The sequence below is a fragment of the Carcharodon carcharias genome, chromosome 34 (assembly GCF_017639515.1).
Source record: "Carcharodon carcharias isolate sCarCar2 chromosome 34, sCarCar2.pri, whole genome shotgun sequence".
Classification (NCBI taxonomy): Eukaryota; Metazoa; Chordata; class Chondrichthyes; order Lamniformes; family Lamnidae; genus Carcharodon; species Carcharodon carcharias.
The window spans coordinates 11,948,397-11,964,996 of NC_054500.1; the positions used below are offsets into that span (position 1 = coordinate 11,948,397).

General features: G+C 47.2%; 1 protein-coding gene across 2 annotated transcripts in view; it reads right to left on the reverse strand.

The window, feature by feature from the left end:
• The window catches only part of LOC121272609 (mitogen-activated protein kinase kinase kinase kinase 5-like), a 156,051-nt gene that overhangs the window by 50,523 nt on the left and 88,928 nt on the right, over positions 1 to 16,600 (reverse strand). The window contains exons 8-13 of one of the 2 annotated variants that reach the window (XM_041179283.1): positions 16,364 to 16,436; positions 15,710 to 15,841; positions 11,957 to 12,019; positions 5,707 to 5,788; positions 4,357 to 4,473; positions 509 to 587 (exon numbers count right to left, since the gene is read on the reverse strand). In XM_041179283.1, coding sequence (XP_041035217.1) covers positions 509 to 587; positions 4,357 to 4,473; positions 5,707 to 5,788; positions 11,957 to 12,019; positions 15,710 to 15,841; positions 16,364 to 16,436 — 546 coding nt within the window. Of the gene's footprint in view, positions 1 to 508; positions 588 to 4,344; positions 4,474 to 5,706; positions 5,789 to 11,956; positions 12,020 to 15,709; positions 15,842 to 16,363; positions 16,437 to 16,600 lie in introns of both variants that reach the window. The other variant, XM_041179282.1, reaches the window with a different exon arrangement.

Genomic DNA, 16,600 nt, shown 5'->3' on the forward strand with positions numbered 1-16,600 from the left:
TGCTCGGCCCACCCGCCCTCCGTCCCCCGCCCACACAGGCAGTGCTCAGCACAGTCACTCGCTTTGGGCGGAGCAATTGGCCCGCCACCGTGAAATCGTGGTCCGGTCCCAATCGCGGGCGGTGGTGGGTTTCCCACCCACCACCACCGAGCTCACCCTATGTCTACCCTATCAAGCCCCTTCATAATTTTAAAACCCAATATCAGGGCACCCCCCTCAGTCTTCTCTTTTCCAGAAAGAAGAGCTTCAGCCGGTTCACTCTTTCTAATAAGAATAACCTCTCAGTTCTGGATTCATCCTTGTAAACTGGGTTCAGGGTGAAGGGCATTGGGCAAAATTCTCGCTTCAATATTCTTAAGGTAGGAAAAGGAAGCCTTGAGGTTCAAGAACAAAATCTATTGCACACCTGTACAATCCACTGTAGGATTTTACTCAAACTAAACAGCCTGTCAGCACCAACCAGAGAACACTCTGGTGAATCAACTTTCAGGGAAGCCTGCAGACTTACGCTTTATTTCCGAGTTTGTTCTCTCTGCTTGCGTGTGCCGGTTAGTCGAGTGAATCCTACGTGGGACAGCAGGAGGAGGCTGTGGGAGGAGACAGGGTCAAAGAGTATCTCGTTTGCTGTGTCACACACTCATTGTGGTTAGATACAGAGTAAAGTTCCCTCTACACTGCCCCAGTAGTTCCAGGACAGATAGTCTCCAATTCTTTCAGGACACAAAGCACTGAATTCCCTACTCTGTTGTTAACAATGCAGGGTCACAAGAGCGACAGGGCCAAAAGCTTCAACTGGACTCGAGTAGAGGCCCCACTGGGGGAGCTGTCAGAGAATGGGAGCAACAACTGTTAATAGCTGGGAGACTACATATTGTTCACTATAAATGGCCTTGATCCGTCTCACTGAACAGGCAGTGGGGTCGGAACTTTCTGGCCTGTGCGGGATGGGAAGTGGGAAGGGACATGAATAGATCTCTACCATCCCTGTACAGCATTGGGCTTATGAAATGACAGCCTCAATCTCACCAGGAGTGAAGCCTACACTTGCCCCAATTTAATTAGAAGCAAGGCCTGGTTTTCCCCCAATCCCAGCAGGACCGAGGCCTGCACGTTCCCCAATCCCAATAGGAGGTAGAGGCCTGCGTGTCTTTAGTGACCCCACTAACAAGAGGAGGTCAGATCCCAATAGGAGGAGGAGTTTCTGCTTCAACTCTTTTGCCCCAGTATCAGGTGAAGGTAATAGAGTCATAGAGGTCTACAGCACAGAAAAAGGCCCTTTGGTCCATCGAGTCTGCGCTAGTCAAACAAGTACCTAACTATTCTAATCCCATTTTCTAACACTAGGCCCATAGCCTTGTATGCCATGGCTTCGCAAGTGCAGATCCAAATACTTCTTAAATATTATGAGGGTTTCTGCCTCTACCATCCTTTCAGGCAGTGAGTTCCAGATTCCCACCACCCTCTGGGTGAAAAAATCCTTCCTCACATCCCCTCTAAACCTCCTACCCCTTACCTTAAATCTATACTCCCTGATTATTGATCAAGGGGAAAAGTTCCTTCCTGTCTACCCTATCTATGCCCCTCATCATTTTATACACTTCAATCAAGTCCCTCCTCAATCTCCTCTGCTCCAGGGAAAATAACCCCAGTCTATCCAATCTCTCCTCATAACTAAAACTCTCCAGCCCAGGCAACATCCTGGTAAATCTCCTCCACTCTCTCTAGTGCAATCACATCCTTCCTATAATGCAGATTCCAGAACTGCACGCAATACTCTAGCTGTCGCCTAACCAGTGTTTTATACAGTTCCAGCATAACCTCCCTGCTCTTATATTCTATGCCTCGGCTAATAAAGGCAAGTATCCCGTACGCCTTCTTAACCACCTTATCTACCTGTCCCGTTACCTTAAGGGACCGGTGGACATGCACACCAAGGTCGCTCTGATCCTCGGTAATTCCCAGGGTCCTAGCATTCATCGTGTATTCCCGTGCCTTGTTTGTCCTGCCAAAGTACATCACCTCACACTTATCCAGATAAATTCCATTTGCCACTGATCAGCCCATCTGACCAGCCCGTCTATATGCTCCTGTAATCTAAGGCTATCCTCCTCACTATTTACCAACCCACCAATTTTTGTGTCATTTGCGATCTTACTAATCAACCTTCCTCCATTCAATTATTTATATATACCACACACAGCAAGGGACCCAACACTGATCCCTGTGGTACCCCACTGGACACAGGCATCCAGTCACAAAAACACCCCTCGACCATCACCCTCTGCTTCCTGCCACTCAGCCAATTCTGGATCCAATTTGCCAAATTGCCTTGGATTCCATGGGCTCTTACCTTCGTTATCAGTCTCCCATAAGGGGCCTTATCAAAAGCCTTTCTGAAGTCCAAGCAGACTACGTCAACTGCATTGCCCTCATCTACACACCTGGTCACCTCTTCGAAAAATTCAATCAAATTGGTCAGACATGACCTCCCCTTAACAAAACCATGCTTACTGTCCTTGATTAATCCCTGCCTCTCCAAGTGTAGATTAATTCTGTCCCTCAGAATTGCTTCCAATAGTTTCCCCGACACTGAGCTTAGACTGACTGGCTTGTAGTTCCCTGGTTTATCCCTTCTTCCCTTCTTGAGTAACAGTACCACATTGGCTGTCCCCCAGTCCTCTGGCACCTCTCCTGTGGCCAGAGAGGTATTGAAGATTATTGCCAGCGCCCCTGCTATCTCCTCCCTTGCCTCACTCAACAGCCTGGGATACATTTCATCTGGGCCTAGAGATTTATTTACTTTTAGGTCTGCTAGAGCACTTAGAACCTCCTCTCTTTCTCTGCTAATTTCTTTAATTCTATCACAGTCCTTCTGCCTGATTTCCATACCCAAGTCGTCCCTCTCACTTGTGAACACCGACACAAATTATTCATTTAGAATCCTACCGACGTCTTCTGGTTCTGCACACAAATTACCACTATGGTCCTTAATGGATCCTACTGTTTCCCTAGTTATCCTCTTACTCTTAATGTAGTTGTAAAAGAGCTTTGGATTTCCCTTTATTTTACCTGCCAATGTTTCTTCATGTCCACTTTTTGCTGTCCTAATTTCCTTTTTAAGTTCCCTGCTACACATTCTATACTCCTCTAGGGCTTCCGCTGTTTTGAGCCCTCGGTATCTGCCATAAACCTCCTTTTTTCTCTTTATCCAACCCGGTATATCCTCGACATCCAGGGTTCCCTGGATTTGTTGGTCCCACCCTTTATCTTTACTGGAATATGTTGGCCCTGTACTCTCTCTATTTCCTTCTTGAATGAGTCCCACTGCTCTGACGCAGATTTACCTTAAAGTAACTGCTCCCAGTCCACCCTGACCAAATCATATCTGATCTTATTAAAATCGGCCATCCCCCAGTTTAGAACTCTGATTTCTGGCCCATCCTTGTCCTTTTCCAGAACAACCTTGAATCTAACCGAGTTATGATCACTTTCTGCAAAATGTTCCCCCACTGATACCTCTACCATTTGCCCGGCTTCATTCCCTAAAATTAAGTCCAGGACCGCCCCCTCTCTTGTAGGACCTTCTACGTACTGGCTTAAAAATCTCTCCTGGATGCATTTTAAGAATTCCGCTCCCTCTAAACCTATCACACTATGACCAACCCAGTTAATGTTGGGGAAGTTGAAATCCCCCACTATTAGTACCCTATTATTTTTACACTTCCCTGAAATTTGCCTGCATATCTGCTCTTCTATTTCTCTCTAACTATTTGGGGGCCTAAAGTACACTCTCAGCAATGTAATTGCTCCTTTTTTGTTTCTAAGTTCTAACCTTTTGGCTTCATTTGAGGAGCCTTCTAAGATGTAATTCCTCCTTACTGCTGTAATTGATTCCTTGATCAATATTGCAATGTCCCCTCCTCTTTTACCTCATTCCCTGTCTCATCTGAAGACCATATATTCTGGAACATTGAGCTGCCAATCCTGCCCCTCTTTCAACCATGTCTCTGTGACAGCAATGTCATCATATTTCCATGCGTTAATTTGTGCCCTCAACTCATCTGCCTTATTCGTCAGACTCCTTGCATTAAAATAAATACCATCCAACCTTGCCAAACTCCCTTGTGTCTTAACTGGCCTATAATTTCTATGCCTTCCAGACTCACTTGCTCTCTCTTCTAATTTTAGCTGTGTGCATCTACCCCTGCTGAACCTCCTGTCAGGATCCCATCCCTCTGCCAAGTTAGTTTAAACCCTCCCCAACAGCACTAGCAAGCCTCCCGCAAGGTCAAGTTTCACCCCTTGGTTCCCAGCAGTAAGGAAATGTATAGCACAGGTACTCACAGTGTAACGTACCTCAAGGTCATCTTCATCCACTTCCTGGATGTTGGAGTGTTTCTCTGGGTTCCGGAGCTTGTCGATTAGTTCATGAACCAGAACCCGGCTAAGGCCAGACTGTGCCACAAATTGGTGCTAAAGGAGAGCAAGTGAAATGGGAGCAAGGGGTGGGGAGAAGAGATAGGGAGAGAGATGGAGAAGGAGAGAAAAGAAAAAGTTGAAAGAATAAGGGAGAGCAAGAGAGATTGAAAGACAAAGGAAGAGATGGTGGGATGGAAAGAGAGGTACGCAATTTATAAATTTCAAAATTTGTACAATCATATAGCACAGAAAGAGCCCATTCAGCCCATCATGCCTGTCAGTTCTTTGAACTGAATTCACTGCCTTGCTCTTTCCCCGACGCCTTGATTTTTTTTTCATTTTCAAGTTTGTATCCAATTCCTTTTTGAAAGTTATTACAGTATTGAATCTGCTTCCACCGTCCTTTCAATTAGAGTATTCCAGATTATAACAACTCACAATGTTAAAAAAATGTTCTCCTCATCTCCCCCTCTGCTTGTTTTGCCAATTATCTTAAATCTGGTTGCAGACCCTCCCATCAGTGGATACAGTTTCTTCTTATTTATATCAAAACCCTTCATAATTTTGAATGCCTCTATTAAACCTTCTTCATTCACAGGAGAACAATCCTACTTTTCTTGTCTCTCCACAAAACTTAAGTACCTCATCCCTGTGGTTATTTGAGTAAATTTCAAAATATGTTGTCAGATTTCCAGACTCTTTGGAAGTTTGTGGTAGGCTGCATATAGAGACGCCACTACTCCTGGCCAGAATGGAGATGATTGGGTAAATCCCCCATCAATTGAGCTTGGAGATCACACTGCTATAAGTGACTTGGGTTGATTTTTACACACACAAACACAGTTTGTATTACGTAGCTGGCCTCCACTCACTGCTGGAGAAATCACCCTGTTCTTATCAGGAGACGTTACTGTAGTTTCAGTCGTGAGTACTCTTTGCTGTAGCTTGGATGGACTCAAACAAACTCTGCAGACTGTTAGACATATTTAAGTGGCAAGGTTCTTCCCTGCTCAACAGAGAGAGTGAATAAAGGGCCTGGAGTTTTAATAGAGGACTCTGTGCTGTAATGGATCCTGGGATGGTTCTGCCTCCACCACGACAGCAGAAGGGCAAGGATGGGATTTACCATCAGGGTGAAAGGCCCAGATCACTATCCGCAGGCTGCAACGTGAGAGGCCACCAACAGGTACCAGCTGTGAAAGTGCAGTTCAGTCAATAGACCACAGGCTAATATTGCAACTCAACCCAGGCTCTATATCCAGATGCAAGACCTGTGGTTGTACTTACTGTTAGCATCTTGGTGGCGGCTGGCCTCTTCTTCGGATTCTTTGTTAACGTCAGTTTGGCAAAATTGTGGAACGCTGAGCTCCTGAGGGGGAAGAGGAAAATGTCATGCCTGCTGTCTACCTTAACTAAAGGTCACTATCTGCCACCCTGTACCCCACCCCTCACACCAACACCCCGAACTAGCCAGGTTAAATCCTTTGTTTCTTCCATGCAGGTTCATAGAATTTACAGCACAAAAACAGGCATATACCAGTGTTGTTGCTTCACATAAGCACTCATCCATCTTCACCTAACCCTATCATTATATCCTTCTATACCTTTCTCCTTCATGTACATATCTAGTTTCCCCTTAAAGGCATCTATATTATTCACCTCAACTATTCCTAGGGCAGAATTTTCTGCCTATCAGGCGGGCGGAGCGGAAGCGGGCAGTGGGACTGTAATGACTGCCGGGTCCAATGGTAACCTGGTGGCCTGTTTTAAAAAGTTGCTGCAGCCTTTCAAAGGCTGCGAATCACGGCCAGTGGAAGGGCTCACCAGGCTGCAGCTAGTGAGCAGGCTAGGCAGGAGGGTAGGGCAGGGGGGCACTGTACCCCTTGTTTTTCAGATGATTGCCTTGCTGCCCTCCTCGAGGAGGTGGCAGCATGGCGGGAGGTCCTGGTCCCACAGGACAGGAGGAGGAGGCCTCCCCACATGACCAAGCGTACCTGCAAGGAGGTGGTGAGCTACGTGGCGTGGTGCGGCGCGCCTAGATCCAGTGTCACAAGCGCTTCAATGACTTGTTGCGCTCAAGAAGGGTGAATACCATGTTGGCACTGGCCACTTAACCCAGCAGGTAGGCTTTCCCCCTGGTGCCACCCCCCCACCCCCCAAATCTGACTGTAGTGACTGCACTGAATCATTGACGGCATATGTCCTTCGCTGGGTGGGCCAGCAGATATTGCCCATGCCGAGGTCACCCTGAGAGGATGGTGAACAGATGGGTTCTGCCCCCGCAGCATATGGTAATTGAGACCCACATTACTGTTTTGGGGGCAACCTGGAGGAGCTGCACCCAGGCGCAGTTCTGGAACTCCAGGACATGTCAAAGTCAGGGTGATAACATGCTGGGAGGGGAGCTTCAAGATGGCATTGGCACCAATCGATCTGCTCTCCTCTGCGCTTCATGTGCTTGCGCCTCCTTGCTATGGAAAGTTAGACCATATGGTGCCTAATGTGATGTAGGCAGCATTTGGCCAAGGTGGGGGTGTGACAGGCCTAACATCTTTGCATGAGCTTTCAGCAGCAGTGGGGTGAGGAGACACTGGAGCCCTGCAATGTCCCACTTTGGTTGGGGTGGGCCGACCACGAAGAGAGTCCAGGTACAAGTAGCACTAATCAACGCTCTTCTCTCCTTTTCAGGAGAAGAATGCACATAATGCAGCCGAGCAGGTGAGGACTGGCGGCGGCCCGGCACAATTGGCGATTCTCTGCCACTTCGAGCAAGAGGCTGTAGATTTGGAGAGGCACCATGCACCCAGGTCCACCCATGTCGGTGAGGCTGGGGTGCCACGGGCAGGTATGTTTGCCCAGCAGTGAGGTCACCATTGTTCTCCCAACAGCTATGGCAGTGCTGAATGTTCAATGATTGAAGTTTGCAAAGTGGCTTGACCATTGCCTATGGAAGGATGAGCGCATAATGACCTGGGGGACAGGGATGCACATTGACATTGTCTCCACGTTAACTGATCCAATGTCCTTGTTCTTCCTTTCAGCATCAGCGGAGCATGGCCAGAAGGAGGAACAGCAGAGGCCCCCTGTCACACCTGAGGGCCCTGAAGTCTCACCAGCGTCACACCATCCCTGCCAGGCAGGCACCAGCGCAGATACTAGCACCTCGGTGGGAATTAGAACATCGGATAGTGTCCCGGGGCACAGTAGTGAGGGCACTTCACAGTCGCTGGAGAAACTGGCAGAGATAGAGAGTGCCTATGACGCCAGCAGTCAGAGGACTTCAGGGGACCAGGTACATGCTCAGTCAGTGCCTGATGATGTGCCTCTGGAGTCGTCCACAACACAGCAAGCGCAGGAAATGCGGCCGGGTGTGTGGCAGCATCTGGTGGAGATACATGAGGCTACGCTTGGCTTGGTGTCCATGGGTGGAGGAGGCTGCACGGACTATCGCCAAAGCAGTGAGCCTCATGGCCGAGCGCCATGCATCCTCCATGGAGAGAGTGGCGACTCTTGTGCAGAGACCCATCAGGGCTTCCTGGGGACGCGTTCGGACCAACAAGCCCTCACATTGGCATTGACCTCAGCTGGCCATTGCTAAGGTGGGAGATGGTCTGGGCACCAAGTTTCCCAGCTCGGTGCCCATCCATCCACAGTGAGCAGGGAGGTCCAAAGTGACCTCATGTCAGCGCAGCAGCTGCCTGTTTTCTCTGTGGGCTCCTCTCAGGGCACTCCGGATGAGGGCGGCAGCTCTTTCGCCCCTCTCCCAGTGACCATTGCATCCGGTGAGGCTACGACGACTGGGGAGATGCCAGCTGTGGGGGGCAGGCGGGGCCAGCACAGGCTCCACGGGCCAGAGGACGTCTGCCAAGGTCACCGAGGCCAACAGGACAACAGAGTCAGCAGGCTGTCTCAGATACCACTCCCAGCGAGGGGTCAGCACCAAGACGTAGCACCCAAAAATGTAAACATAAGACACCTTAGGCACACCACGGGTTTATCACTGGTGCCTTTGTGTTGGCCCGCAATGAGGTCTTTATGAGTTGGTGTGATTTTTAACACCTTTGTCATTTTGTTTCATTAAGTTTCTTTGGTTGTAATATTAAATTCAGGCATGTCACCATGGCTGAGGGTACCTCTTTTCTTTTGCAGGTGGATGGTTTCCAAAAATGTGTTTTGTGGGACATTCAGCTTTATTAACAAGGATCTTAGTTAATGTTCCTAACCAGGCAGATTTTGCACTTAGGTATTGAGTTTGGAGCCTACAGACCAGGCTTGTCCTGGAGGTCCATATGTGATGTGCTAGCTGAAGGTTCGTTGGATTAAAGCCTCCCAGGTGTGCCTGCCTCTCTGGAGTATGCCTGGCTCAGCAACTATCCCCTCAGCATTTCCACGTGTGTGCTCATCCTCGGACTCACTGCTGGCCACATCGTGAGCAGCCGCAGCCACTGCGTCAACGTCTTCATTGTCCACAGCGTACCCCCTTTCTAGCGCAAGATTGTGGAGAGCGCAACCACTATCACCGACACACGATCTGGGGGTTACTGGAGTGCGCCCCCTGAACGGCCCAGGCATCGGAAGTGCATCTTGAGAAGACCAATTGCTCTCTCCACCACAGCTCTTGTGGAGGTGTGGCTCCAATTGTACTGCTGCTCAGCTTCTGTTCTTGGATGGCAGAGAGGTGTCATGAGCCACCTTCTGAGGGGATAGCTCTCGTGACCCAGCAGCCCTCCATCCAGCCGGGCTGGAGCACTGAAGAGCCCTGGCACCTGGGAGTGTCTGAGGATGTAGGTGTCGTGGGAGCTACCTGGGTACCTTACACAGACTAGTAGAATCAGCATCCTGTGATCACATACTATCTGCACGTTCATGGATTGGAAGCCCTTCCTGTTGACAAAGGCACCGGGCTCACCTGCTGGTGCCTTGATGGCCACATGTGTGCAGCCTATTGCACCCTGGACGCGGGAAAAGCCAGCAATGGCCGCAAAGCCTCTGGTTGGCTGTGAATGGCTTGCTTGGTCCCAGCGGTAGTGGATGAAGGTCAATGCATGCCTGAACAGAGTGTCTGTAACCTGCTTGACACACGTGTGGACAGCTAATTGGGAGACACCGCAAAGATCACCCACCGAGCCCTGGAAGGAGCCAGAGGCATAGAAGTTAATGGCAGCTGTGACCTTTAGAGCCACTGGCATGGGGTGTCCACCCACACAGTTCGTGGAGATCTGAGGCCCAATCATCTGACAGATATAGTTAATTGTCTCCCTTGAGAGACGGAGCCTCCTTTGGCACTGCACCTCAGACATATTGAGGTAGCTGCTTTGCCGCCTGTATACCCTGACAGCAGGATAGTGGTGTCTTCTGTGGCCCCTCCTGCCTTGGATTACCTCTTGGCCCTGCACCCCTTGTGCCTGTGTCTGACCTCCCAAAGGTTGCTCCCCTGGAGGCTGAATGTGCACTCCTGGCCTCCTTCTAGCTCTCCCTTCCTCCTCAGAGGAGGTCCCTCCAGTGTAGAATTCAACTCCCATTCCCAGGCTAAGGGAAGGCTTCCTGAAACATGCAGCCCAAAAAAAATTCCTCACTGCAGAGTGCTGACCTGAAAGTTGTGAGTCCAGACCAAGCAGCTAGTTTACGTTTTGAAATATTGCAGATCACTCAGGCAAGTATCAGTAACTTTGAAAAATCAACATTTGACAGAGCACACTCGTGACCCCACTGAGCCCTCTTATCCTGCCCATGGATGAGGTTTATACAATGTGTCCTACCTGCCTGCCCGTTGTGCCCATGCGATGACCCGAAGATTGCCTAGGTGCCGAAAAATCACTGCTGATTGGCGCCTCAAGGGCCTTAAGTGGCCGGTATATTAATGGTGGGTGCACATCAGAGATCAACGTGCGCCCGCCCAACGAAATATCGTGATGGCGTGCGGTGACATCGGGACGCCCATCTGACATCACTGCGCATCATTTTACGCACGGGAAAATTCTGCACCTAATGCCAGTGAGTTCCATATTCTCACCACTCTCTGGGTAAAGGAGATTTTCCTGAATTCTCTTTTGGATTTATTTGTGATTATCTTGTATTTATAATGCCTAGTTTAGTCTGCTCCACAACATCTTATCTATGTGTACTCCATCAAACCCTTTCATAATTTTAAAGACCTCTATCAGCTCATTCAGAAATTCTAGTCTTGCTAACAGATGCTATAGTCTCCCTGGTATGACCCCATTTCCATTCCCTTAAGTCCAAAGAGCACAGATTGAAGCATACCTGGTGCACATACAGATATGTTTTTAACACACCAAGCAATATCAAGCCTCAGTCTACCCCCCGGCCAAAGCCAACCACTATACTAGGATCATTCTGGAATACAGAGATAACTCCCAGCTGCTTTTCTTTGCTACCAACTACATCAACTAACACTTCTGCCCTGCCCCCTCCTCCCTCACAATAAAAAGTGAACTTGTGAGTCCCAAGACTGAAACTATTTGTTCCACTACATCTGCCATATTCCTCCCGTGCCCTTTCCCTTGTATTCATCATCTTGTCCACGTGATCCACCTCCAAATGACTGGATCCCATTCGCACTAAACTGCTGACCAACCAACTTCCTTCCTTGCTTGCCATGCTGGCTGAAATTGTAAATGGTTCACTTCTTAGGTACCTTGTCTTTCAAAACAGCCATCATTCCATATCCTTGCATACCACTGCCTCATATCCAACCTCCCTTTCCTCTCCAAAGGCCTTGAGCTTGCTGTCACTTCCTAAATGGACGCCTTTCTTACAATTCTCCATTTGAATTTCTCTGATCAGCTTTCCACCCTTATCATAGCACTGAAACAGCCCTAATCAAAGTTTGAAATTCTCTATTTTGTAACAATATCTATCATGGCCATCCATTGCCTTTTTCACCCCAATCTTCTTTCGTCCACTGCTTAAAATCCCATCTCCCTATACGCAGGTGAATTTTAGCTCAACCTACAAGTTTAAATAACAAAGTTCTGTTTAAACCGCCCATCATTGACCCTGCTTAAAATCTTAATTTCTCATCCTAGTATTCAACTGCCACCTCTCCTCACCGCTATTATATCCTCCAGTTCTTTAGCTCTCCAAGATATCTGTGCTCATCCAATTCAGGCTTCTTGCCCATCCTTAATTTTCGGTGTCCCACCTTTGGTGGCCGTGCCTTTTGTTGCCTAGGTCCATAGCTCAGGAATTCTCTCTTTAAACCTCACTACCTCTCTACTTCCCTCTCTTCCTTCAATACACTCCTTAAAATCTAGCTCTTTGACCGAACTAAAAGGGGTTTATTATTCTCTCAGAGGCCACTCTCTTGAATACTTTGTATTCTGAGCGTTGTTCACACGATATGTGTGCTTACCAATTTGTTCAGGGCTCAAGGAAACCATATTGAGAAAGAGCACAAATCATAACAGAGAGAAGGCTTGGAACCATAGATAAGATACAAAAAAAATAATAAAAATAAACTTTTCAGTTGCCCAATGTGAAATATTCTGATTTAAAGATTCAGAGTTAAACTCACCATTTCCCTTTATCCTTTAACTTGGGTGGCTGGTAACCACTTTTGGACATTAGAAAGAGCACCCTGGATAAAACAGAGAGAATGTTAGTCCCCATGCCTCAGAGAGAGAGAGAGCAGCAAAGTGACCAAAATAGATACAAAGAAATAGACAGGAACATAGAGAGAGAAAGAGAGACAGATATACAGAGGAAAAGATAGAGGTAGAGGGACAAGCAGTGATAGATACCGGCAGAGAGAAAGAAATAGAAAAAGACAGATGATTTGTCCACACCAAGCTGGGTGGTGATCAATTCTCTCATCAGTTTAGAGCTTGGGAATCTTAAAGATTGACTGGACCATTTGAAGTACATGCTCCACACCCCTCGCACCTCCAACAGAGGAGCGAGAGAAGGGAAAAGAGATTTCTCCAGTTTCAAGTTTGATCTGGATCTGCGTTGAGATAGGTGATATCAGAAGGTTAATCTCCGGGGCTACAGTTTGCCTCTGTGACCCTGGGTTAAGGAAAGGAGCATTAGCCCTAATGTATGTGTGTGTATGTGTGTGTGTGTTTTACAGTTGGCAATATGCAAATGAATTTGAATGAAAACTCAAGAAAAAATTCACTTTTCAAAGCTTACACAATATTGGGTGCACTTTGCACCTAGACTATCAATTACATCCAAAGCAGAAACAGGACATTCAGCCTAACTGGTCCATACCGGTAGTTAAACTCCACTTGAGCCTTCTCTCACCCTACTTCATCTCACCCTATCAGTGTATCCTTCCACCATTTTCTCTCATGTGTTTATCTAGCTTGCCCTTAAATGCGTCTATGCTATTCACCTCAACCAATGTTCCCTCTAATTTCTTTTTGTCGAGGTGGCCTCATGGTCCCTTTAAGATTGTTGTGTGGCCACATATTTAAAGGGAAATATCACTTTTGTGCAGCTTATTTGTTCCCTGTGTGCACATTTCGGATTGCTGAATGGTTGTGCACCTGCGCAGCTTAGAGGCAACATTGGCCTCAACTACTCCTTGTGTTAGTGAGTTCCACATTCTTACCACTCTCTGGGTAATGAATTATCTTCTGAATTTATTACTGGATTTATTAGTGACCATCTTAAAATTATAACCCCTAATTTTAAACTCCCCTACGTCTCATAGGGCAGAATTTTGCCCTTGGTGGGCGGGCTCGGCAGGGGCAGTTGGGAAGCTGACCGCCGCCTGCGATCGGCACTCTACCACAATTTCACACTGGTGGGCCAATTAAGGCCCGCCTAGCATGAAACACAAGCGGCAGCGAAGTTAGTGCTCAGCCTGCTCACGCTCCCCCCCCCCCCCCACCACCGCACAGGCAGTGGAGGGGGTGGGGGGTGGGTGGGAGTGTGAGCAAGCTGAGCGCTAACTTCACGCACGCAACAAAAGTGAGCACTGCATAATTTCCCTGAGGCACGGAACTTCCTCAGGGCGATGAAGAGATATTAAAAAAAAATAAAGAAAATAAAAATGTAATAAATCATGTTGCCACTCATGTGACTCTGTTATTAATGAAAAATTAAAGTATTTATTTTATTTTTATTTGCTTTTGGAAACCACATCCTGCCCGCGAATGAGATTTCCAAAAAAATGCAAAGGCCGCTTGGCCTTTTCGCCTGCCTGCCAACCATTAGGTTGGACAGGCCGTGAAAAGTTTACATTAATTGATTACTTAATAGCCTTAGCAGGCCTTTTAATTGTCGGAAGTGCGCTGCCGACTCTGGCGTGTGCCCGCCGACCCAACTATCAGGCGACTGAACGTTGACGTCGGCACGCTTGGCTGACATCAACGTACATCATTTCACGCTCGAGCGGGTCGGGTGCGCGCTTGCCGCCGAGCGAAACTTTCTGCCCATAAGTTTTAAAGACCTCTATCGAGTCACCCTCAGCCTTTTCTTTTTTAGAGAAAAGAGCTCCAGCCTGTTCAGTCTTTTCTGATGGATATAATCTCCCAGTTTTGGTATCATGCTTGTGAATCTGACTTTCAAAGACTACAATTGGGGTTTAAATTCACAAACTAACTTCAGAATCAGGAATTAGTGACTTTGGGTTGGTTCTAAAATATTTTAGAACCAACCCAAAGTCGTATGAAATTGTTAGGAGGTTCTGATGCTGACTGCAGTGATAATGAGAGTACTTATCACCAGTTGTGCCCACATATAGGAACACTTCCTCCTGCAATAACCAAGGCTCAATGTGTAGCACCCTTACCTCTAAGTTAGAAAGTTGTGGGTTGAAGTCCCACCCCAGGACTTGAACACATAATTCAGGCAGGCATTCCTAGTGCAGTACCAAGGGCATGCTGCACAGTTGGAGGTGCTATCTTTCAGATGAGATTAAACTGAGGCCCCTGTCTAGCCTCTCAGATGACTGTAAAGATCCCAGGGTGCGGTTTTGAAGAGAAAGTCCAATATTTATCCCAAAACTACCATTACCAAAACAGATTGGAGCAGAAATTAGTCTCAGGTGGTATCAGCCTGTTGAATATGATCAGTCTCATTGATTGTAATAGAATTAAATATCAGGCACTGCGCAAAATGCAGCTCATTCAATTTTGCACCATCGTCTGAGATGAATTTCTACCTCGTTAACTGGTCATTATCACATTGTGAGATCATGGATTGATGGGCTGCCAACAATTACAACAGTGACAACGTTTTGAATAGCAATTCATTGGTTGTGAAGTGCTTGAAAAGCATTGTATTAATGCAAGTTGTATTTTTTAACAGAAGTGATCGGTGTACTAGGGGTTAATCTTCTAGCTTCAGTTAGAATAAGTTCAAAACATCTCATTGTGAAACTGCCACCTGCTTCCTGGGCAACCCACAGTCTCAGGATGCCTGGTGAATCCCAGAGAGCGTGGGTGGACCCAGACTGTGGTTGCAGGAACATAGCTTTGGCCGGTCTGGTTAAAGGGCAGAACACTGTGCTGGGGAGAGAGGTTTCTGAAACAGCCACCAAGGATCAACAGCCGACATATAGGTTGGCAGTTCCAAGAATCAGAGGGCTGTGCTATGAGGAGAGATTGAATAGAATGAACTGATATTCTCTGAAGTTTAGCAGAATGAGAAGTGATCTGACTGAAATGTGTAAAATTCTTAGAGGGTTTGACAGAATAGGTGCTGAGAGACTTTTTCCCCTGCTAGGGAGACTAGAACTAGGGGTCTCTCAGGATAAGGGGACAGCCATTCTGGACTGTGATGAGGAGAAATGTCTTCACTCAGACTGTTGTGAATCTTTGGAATTCTCTATCCCAGAGAGATGTGGATGTTCAGTCATGGAGCATATTCAGGACAGAAATTGACAGATTTCTTGGGCATGCAGGGAACCCTGGAATGTTTGGATAGGGTGGGAAAGCAGGTTAATGTAGAAGTTCAGCTAGAACCGTATTGAATGGCAGAGCTGGCTAGAAGGGCTTAAGAACATAAGAAGTTAAGGAATATGAGCAGGAGTAGGCCAGACAGGCTTGAGGTGCCATATGGCCTTCCTCTGCTCCTATTTCTTATGTTCTTATAAAGTGTTTTGCCAAAAACCAGCCTGTGCCAACTGAGAGAAGTGGTAATTAAAGATGCAACACACAGTGCCTTGAAGAGAACATGAATTAACATCCTGGAACTGTAAGAGATCTCAACGGAGACAACAATGCGTCAAGATGTTGGATTGGCAAAGCTCTCTATGCAAAATATTTAGTGGGATCCTTCACTTCCAATGAGAGTTAATTAAAATGGCGAACGGTACCTCAAAGGATGAACGTCAAACATGGGGGGCTGCAGTTCCGCCAGCTCGATGGCTGTGATGCCAACTGCCCAGATATCGCACAGCTCATTGTAACCACCTTTGAACTCCACAGCAGCAACTTCAGGAGCCATCCTGCAGAATGATCCCGAAACAGAGGGAGCAAGAGAGACAGTTATCAGCGAGAGTCACTTTTTGTACATGTTAACCTTCTGGAGTTAAACCCAGGCCAGATAGAGAGGTGAAGGAGCGGGGCCCGGTGCAATAGAAGAGAGAATGGACAGAATTAATTCATGGGAAAATGGATAAGATAATGAGGGAATAGGTATGAGGAATGTGGACTGAGGGTGAAGTAATTGCGAATGAATACGAGAGGTGACAGGGAAGATACTGAAATATTAAAAACACACCCCCTCAAGGGCTAATGGTAGAGGCCTGGGTGTTCCTCTTCCTCTACAGCAGGCATTAGCAGAGGTCCAAATGCTGATTAATCAACTGCCATTTTGGTTGGGCTGAAGGATAAATAACTCAGTTTTGGAAAAACTGCCAATCAAAATTAAAACAAAGCTACAGAAAAATAAATCCTCTCTCCCCTCTTCATCCCAGTAGAAATTTATGCCCCGAGCAACTTTCCCAAAACTCAAAGTACTATCATACCAGTATGGTGTTCCGATGAAGGACATTCTTCGGGCAAGGGTGGCAGTGATTTGTGCCGAAATCCCAAAATCAGCTGGAAAACAGAGAGAAAGAATGAAGCACTCGGCAAAAAAGCGAGATTTCATCATCGCTCATTTCCACTTGGTCATTTCATCCCCCCCATCTATTAATTTATTCCCTCCCTCTGTGCATGACATTTGCGGTGTACCTTAATACATTAGCGCAACTGTGATGTTA